General features: G+C 45.5%; 1 protein-coding gene across 1 annotated transcript; it reads left to right on the top strand.

Moving 5' to 3' along the window:
- The first annotated feature begins 6,699 nt into the window (after positions 1-6,699).
- On the top strand, positions 6,700-7,656 carry LOC135974649 (olfactory receptor 14A16-like). Its single transcript, XM_065563066.1, has one exon. The coding sequence runs from the start codon at positions 6,700-6,702 to the stop codon at positions 7,654-7,656; it is 957 nt and encodes a 318-aa protein (XP_065419138.1).
- Positions 7,657-8,208: the final 552 nt, after the last annotated feature.

Consider the following 8,208-nt stretch of genomic DNA (forward strand, 5'->3'; position numbering starts at 1 on the left):
TTAAGTGATAGGCAAAAAGTCAGATAAGTTAGCAAAAGAAAATAAAAGCAATCTAAACTCTCCACCTTATTAAACTTAGACAATATCTAGTTTAAGCATTTTTTCTCACCCCACTGGATATTGTAGATTGCTTATTGTCTTGGATACACAGGCCTTTCCCTGTCAGGCCTGGGGACCAGTCTCCTCAGCTCCAGCGTTCCTATTGCCCCGCATATCACAGTCCCTAGGATCTCCACCAGGGTTTTCTGATTCCAGCCCAGCTTCTGTGTAATATATGGATGAGGATTACAAAGAGATTTAGGCACCTAAAGATGGAGACAGGCACCTAGTGAGATTAATCAAAGATCCTAAGTAAGCCAGGTGGCTAAATCCCATGGACGTTCAATGGGAGTTAGGCACCTAACCTGCTATTGTAATAGAATAGCTAGGTGCCTAAATCCCTTTATAATCCTGGCCCCGTGTCTATCTTCTCAAGTTCTAAGGCCTGGGCTTCACTTGAACTCCAGAAACATTAAACCTATCATTTGCAAAAGAGCCTATTGGAGCAAACCTTGGGTTTATACAACTGATACACCACCATCTGCAAACCTCTGCAAGAGCAGACCATAATGGACTTTATCCAGGGAAATGTAGGTGCTTACAGGGTTAGGCAGCAGCTGAGCAGAGGTTTTGAGGATGTAAACTTTGGACTTAGGCACCTAAATGCTTTTGCGGATCTAGCTCTCGGCTACTGCTCAGTGGGGCTGGGTTTGGACAGGTAACTTAGAGGTGAAAGCAGCAACTTCATCTCGTATCTCCCGAGCCAGCCTGTCCCATCCTGCTCTACAATGTTTGAAGCATCCACATGGAAATGGGGTGTGAACTGAGACCTCATCTCCTTTCAAATGTTCAGGGGGCTAAGATAAGGGACAGTCGTGCTCGCTAAAGATGCCTGATTGGGGCACAATCTATTCCCAGGCCCTGCCACAGTGTGGTGCACACCGCATGGTGTGCAAGGGACAGAACATCAACCCAGGGATTCAGTTACTGATAGCAAACAAAGCAATCAGACCAAGCAGGGAATCCCTTAGAAAACTCCCATGAGGAGCACAGAGCTTTGATTATCCCCAGTGGGCATTAGCAGGGGAGAGAGTAGAAAACAGCTCAGCAGAAGGGACCCAATGTATCTTGGGTGCAAAATCACTGATTTCCCTGGAGAGGCCCCAGGAATGGGCTTGGCCCTCTGGAGGAACCAGTGATTGACTCTGCAGCATCCTGTGCAATTAGAGCAGACACAAGGGGCTGTGGGTGCTGCAGAATCTGTAACCATACAGCGAACTTTTACTACAGGCCATGAGCTGTGACAGTGATTTTCAGAGTGACTTCAGGGAATTACATGCCCAGCTCCCATTGACTGACAGGCCCAACAAGGACAATAACAGAACACCACTGGCCATCACATACAGCCCTCAGCTAAAACCTCTCCAGCGCATTATCCACAATATACAACCTATCCTGGAAAATGATCCCTCACTCTCACAGACCTTGGGAGGCAGGCCAGTCCTCTCTTACAGACAACCCCCCAACCTGAAGCAAATACTCACCAGCAACTACACACCGCACCACAGAAACACCAACCCAGGAACCAATTCCTGTAGCAAACCTCGTTGCCTACTCTATCCCCATATCTACTCTGGCGACACCATCAGAGGACCCAACCACATCAGCCACACCATCAAGGGTTCATTCACCTGCACATCTACTAATGTTATATATGCCATCATGTGCCAGCAATGCCCCTCTGCCACGTACATTGGCCAAACCGGACAGTCCCTCCGCAAAAGAATAAATGGACACAAATTGGACATTAGGAATGGTAACATACAAAAGCCAGTAAGTGAACACTTCAATCTCCCTGGTCATTCTATTACAGATTTAAAAGTCACTATCATTGAACAAAAAAACTTCAGAAACAGACTTCAAAGAGAAACAGCAGAACTAAAATTCATTTGCAAATTTAACACCATTAATCTGGGCTTGAATAGGGACTGGGAGTGGCTGGCTCATTACAGAAGCAGCTTTTCCTCTCCTGGAATTGACACCTCCTCATCTATTATTGGGAGTGGACTACATCCACCCTGATTGAATTGGCCCTGTCAACACTGGTTCTCCACTTGCGAAGTAACTCCCTGCTCTCCATGTGTCAGTATATAATGCCTGCATCTGTAACTTTCACTCTACGCATCTGAAGAAGTGAGGTTTTTACCCACGAAAGCTTATGCCCAAATAAATCTGTTAGTCTTTAAAATGCCACCAGACTCCTTGTTGCTTTTGTAGATACAGACTAACACGGCTACCCCCTGATACTTGAGCCCTGGTTTGACCTCTATCTGGGCACAAAAAATCAGCACCAAAACACACCAACGTTAAGAAAAGTTAGAAATAACTCCTTTGGAGTCAATGGGGCTGATTTCCTCTCACTCACCCTGGTGTAAATCAGGAGTAACTACATTGCAGTTAATAATCCTGATTCCCCCATCACTCTTTGCAGGGTAAGTCCATGGAGTTAAAATGGAGTATGTCTGGTCTAAGGAAGAGGAGATTCAGGCCCATTGACTCCAGCCCCTGCTGCATCCTCCACCCCCTGAATCCCCTTATCCTACTCCCTGAGTGTTTCCCTCCCTCTGCCTCACACAGGCCAGACCCCCAAACAAACATCCACAGCACCTAACCCCCTCCATCAGTCTCACAACCCTCCACCCCACATACCCTCTCAGCCCCTATTCTTTGAGATTCCCCCTCCCATGGCCCAGAGCCAATTCCCCTACCCAGAGTTCCTGACTGAGCTTCCTCAGAGATCCCTGCTTAACTCCTCTGTACACCAGTCCCCTCCTCTGCTTAACCCAACTCCCCTAAAATGGCCCCAGCCCTAGGGAGCATCCCCCACCTCAGCTCCAAACACCTGCCCATTCTCTCCTCCTTCTCCCCATTGACAAGCCTTGGCCACCATTTCCTTCCTTCCCATCTCTCATTCTTCCTCTGCCTGGCCCAGTCCCTTTTCTGAACAGTATGTTCAGGGTGGCCTCTGCCCAGCCCCACCCACTACACAGCTAACCTGGGGAACTCACTGCCACAAGGTATCACTGAGACAAAATGACCAGCAGGCTGAGACACTGACAGGGATCATGAAAGCCTTCACAGTTACATTTGATCAGAGAATGAATTAAACCGCCATGATGCAAGTCTCCAACCGGCCACTCACAGGGAATCTCCCTGACGTAGAGGTTAGTGCAGAATTGTCCATTGAGGGGGGGCGGGGTCCCTGCCCCTCCCTCTACAGTAGCTGGTGCTGGTCCCTCCAGGACTCACTGCTCTGAGCAGGGCTGTTCCCAGGAGCCTGGGGAAAGAGGCAAATTTATTCCCACAAAGCTCTGCTGACTCTCAGGGTTGGATTCAGACACTCCAGGGCCATGCAAGGGACTCTGCCCCCTTGATCTGGTGTCCCACGTGGAGTGTCAGTGGCAGGAGGCCCTCAAAGAGAGGCTGGAACAGTGGCATAGGACCCCTGCTCTGACCCGGAAGAGGAGCAGGTGACTGTCCCCCAACTCCTTGGGATCAGCATGGTGCCCACAGACAGGCAGGGGGCAGTCATGTTACTCCGAGTCTTTACCTCCCCAGCCAGGGTGTATCTGCTTGGGTGAGGGGGTCAGGACTGCTCTGCTCTTCCCCTCCTCCTGCACACTGATCCCCCTGCTGGGGTGGGGTTGGTAGAGTCCTCCAGAGCAGTGGGGCTGGGAGTTCATACCCCATGGAGATGCCTGGGGCAGTTCCCTTCTTCCAGAGCCCTTGTCTCAGGCCCTCTTCAGACTCAGGCAGACGATGCTACAGATGCTGCAGTGGGGGCAGATCTCCCCATCCCATCCCTGTTGTTTCAGGCTGTGGGTGATGCAGTATCTGTTGCTGGCCCCTGTCAGAGCCGGGGCACTGGACTCTGGTGATTCCTATGTTTCTGTGGAACACAGGCAAATTCTGTTTGGGAAATAAAAAGACAAATATTTCACCCAGATCTATGAAAATTCATTAAGAGCTCAAAGAAAACTGAATCATGGATCATCTCTAAATAAAAGTTTCATTATGAATTTTCTCATCCAGTCTCAATTATTATGCCCCAGATTTTGGTAAAGTGAGCCACAGAGAGTTGAAGTAACATAGCTGCATAGTTTTTGGCATCTTGTGACCTCTTATATCTAGATCCCTGGCTGTACTAGTTATCATTTCAGGCTGGGATTCTCAAGGGAGTCTAAGGGAGTTAGGAGCCCAGGATATACATCCTTACTGCCATAGGCTCCTTTGCGAATCCCAGACTTTCAGGAGAAGCCCCAGCCCACGGACCAGGATTATAAAGGCACCTAAAGAAAGAGACAGGTGCCCATGGGAATTTACAATAGCATCTAAGCAGGTTAAACTCCTAACTCCCAGTGAATAACCATGGGACTTAGCCACCTAGCTCATTTAGGAGCATTGATAAATCCCCGTAGGTGCCTGTCTCCATCTTTGTAATCGTGGCTCACAGAAAACACAGAAGCTGGGCTGGAATCAGGGAACACTGGGGGAGATCATATGTGGAGGTGCTATGTGGGGTTCATACTTGTGGGACAAAATGGCTCTTTTGTCTTTATCACCTAGGCATCTATGCACTCACCTCTGGGCCACTGCTGCTAAGCTGTGCAGGGCTCCAGGGAGTGTGTCCTGCTAGCCCTTAGGAAATAGACATGAATAAATCACCTTCCTGCAGCATCAGTCCTTTAATGCCAGTGATGCTCAATGCCAGCTACACACAGATCATCTGCAGAGAGCAACAGGTTTGAGTCTAGTTCTGTCAGTTCAGAGGAGGTGGGGAAAGGATTCTCGGATACCTGTGTGTGCCTTTAACTTCTAGATTCTGGTATATAGATAGATATTGACCAAAGAATCCTGGTACTGGATGACTGAATGTTTCATATGTTGGGAAAAAATCCACAAAGATCAGTACAGTAAGTTTGCTATTTCAATTAAATATGTTGGGGGGTCAACATACAGGGGGAAATTAAGATGCTAAATAAGACTTTCATTATGAACTCATTAAGACTTTTACTTTCAATTTAATCAAATACCTGTTGCTGATTGGAATTTTTCCACCCTTTGGGAAAAATTTGACTTTTCACAGGAAACCCCAAATCAGTTTTTTCCCCAGTTTTTGGCAAATGAAAAACTTTCTGCTGAAAACTGGATTTTTTTTTATCACAATACCAAAAAAGTTTGGTTTTTGAGTTTTCAGTTTCTTTACAAAATAATCCCAAAATGTTTGAGATTCTGAGATTTTGTTGGTGGTGGTGTGGTTTAGATAAAAAAACAATCTCCCTTAAAAATAACACAGCTGAAAATTTCCAACCAGCCATAAATTTTAAATAAATTGGAGAACATTAATATTGCCTGATAAGAGCTTGATTTCAAACCATTTATTCTATTGCAGCTGTGTGATTTCTCTTTCAAAGGGATAGTTGCGTAGAGGTAACAATTAAATAACCAGTAACGTTGGCAGCACACACAATGTTTTATACAGACTAAAATCTTTAAATCCCAGTTTAGAGTTGAACCAGGCAGCCAAAGCCTGTCTATTCTGACCCCATTCAAGGACATACAGGAGCTCACTGGGAGTAGAACGCTGATCTCCTGGTCTAGCTCCACACTGCTGCCAGCTGAGTATAAACATTGTAAATAGGTGTGCAAAACATTCACAGACTAAGACATGGGGCCATGTTATCAAAGTTATTTAGGTGTCTAGTGGGATTTTCAGAAGCACCTAGGAGCTTATAACTCATTAATTTCAAGGGGTTTTGGGGGCATAGATGATTTTGAAAATCCCACTAGGTGCCTTTAACAATCAGCTCCACAGCCCCTCTCCGAAAGCTCTTACTGTCCTAGTAGACATGGCAGAGAAAGGGAGGGAGGGAAAACAGAGGCAGAAAAAGGGGAAATGACTGGCCTAAGGTCACACAGCATGTCACTGGCAGAGACAAGAGTAGAACCCAGGTGTCCTGACAACCGCTGCACCGGACAGCACAGAGTAAACAATACAACATAGTGGTGACGGAGGGATGCTGCTAGTCCATTGTTACATTCAAACTGAAGTGCAGCTGGGAGTTGGTCCCATAAATCAATTTGTAAGCAGGCATCAGACTGTCTAGGCACAGAGCTTTCAGATGAGCTGCTACTTATGATGCAGGAAGAGTCTATGTCATATTGCTCTTCAAAGTGGAACTCAGGCCGTGTTGGCATTTTAGTCTATTAGTTTAATGTCCAAGTTGTGAGCTCGGTGATGGTCGCAATGGAGGGACCCTCTTTGCAAGAATTGTTGGATTTGGAGTGTGCTTTGTTCCATCGTTCATACTGCATTTATCAAGCCACACCTTGGGCCAAATCCTCAGATCATGTAAAGTGATGCTCTGTTGAGTTTAAAGGAGGTTGTACTAGCATGATAATATGACTGATGGATTATCAGAGCTGAGGAGTACTAACAACACCTAGTCGTTGTAAGTGATGAGTTCTGTGCACCTTTGAGATTCATATAATGAGATATTAGAGAAAGGGGAATCAGAGCAATTGTTTCTCTCACTCTAATCCTGACCATTGTCCTTCTCATTCCCTGCACAGCCATCACACAGTGTACTGAAGAAGAAAATGTCCAACCAAACCACTGTGACCGAATTTCTTCTCCTGGGATTCTCTGACGTTCGGGAACTGCAGATTTTACACTTTGTGGTGTTTCTACTGCTTTACCTGGCATCCCTGCTGGGGAACCTTCTCATCATCATAGCCATAGCCTGCGACCACCACCTTCACAACCCCATGTACTTCTTCCTGATGAATCTCTCCATCCTAGACTTCGGCTCCATCTCTGTCACCATTCCCAAATCTGTGGCCAATTCCCTCACGAACACCAGATCAATTCCTTATTCTGGATGTGTTGCCCAAGTCTTTTTTTACATATTCTTTGCTTCAGCAAATTTTGCCTTACTGACCATAATGGCGTATGACCGATACATTGCCATCTGCCAACCACTGCACTATGAGATGGTGATGAACAGAAGAGCTTTTGTCCAAATGGCAGCCAGTGCCTGGATCAGTGGTTTTCTCTACTCTGCACTGCACACCGGGAACACGTTTGCGATATCCTTCTGTGGAGGCAACATGGTGGATCAGTTCTTCTGTGAAATCCCCCAGCTCCTCCACCTCGCCTGCTCTAACACATACCTTGGTGAAGTTGTTGTTATTTCTTTTAGTGTGCTTTTATTTTTAATCTGCTTTGCTTCTATAATTGTGTCGTATGTTCAGATTTACAAAGCAGTGCTGAGAATCCCTTCTGAGCAAGGCCGGCATAAAGCCTTCTCCACCTGCCTCCCTCACCTCATTGTGGTCTCCTTATTCCTTTTCACTGGCACCTTTGCCTTTTTGAAACCCACCTCCAACTCAACCTCAGATCTGAATCTCTTGGTGGGTGTTCTCTATTCCATAATGCCCCCAATGTTGAATCCGATCATCTACAGCATGAGAAACAAGGAAATTAAAGGTGCACTGAATAAACTGATAGGTTGGAGGTTATTCAGGAAAAATAAAATGTCTATATTTCGCCACTGATCATGATTTCATTCTGTGTTTCTTTATAAATATAGACATCTGATGACATTATTGCCTTCATAAGAACATACTGTGCAATCAGTTTATGCAGAATTGAGTATTTACACTAATAAATATCCAGACAAATTTAAGTCAAGAAAAAAAGTAGTTACTTGAGGTTTGCATCAACGCAATTAAGATCGGAATCTATCTATCTATCTATCTATCTATCTATCTACTGCTAGCCATCACCATTCTATGTGATAATCTTGCACATAAAATCAGTAGCCATAGCGAAGTCCCTAGTGGGTTCTCTGGCTCTTCTTATTTTTCAGGATAATAACTCTGACTGAGGTATCAATGCATTTGTTCTTCTGTTTGTTTGTTTGTTTGTTTGTTTTTCTTGGTCAAATTTTTAGTTTATTTTTGTTATGTTGTTTGTTGTTTTTATTTGTTTCTTTCTTCCAGGTGGATTTGCAGGTGGGAAGGCCTGGAGAGATGGTGAGCATTTTCTCGGACAGTATTTTCAATGTTTGCCTTCTCTTGGGAATATTAATATGTCATATCTTTGAT

Source organism: Chrysemys picta, chromosome 12, assembly GCF_011386835.1.
Source record: "Chrysemys picta bellii isolate R12L10 chromosome 12, ASM1138683v2, whole genome shotgun sequence".
In the NCBI taxonomy this organism is placed as follows: Eukaryota; Metazoa; Chordata; order Testudines; family Emydidae; genus Chrysemys; species Chrysemys picta.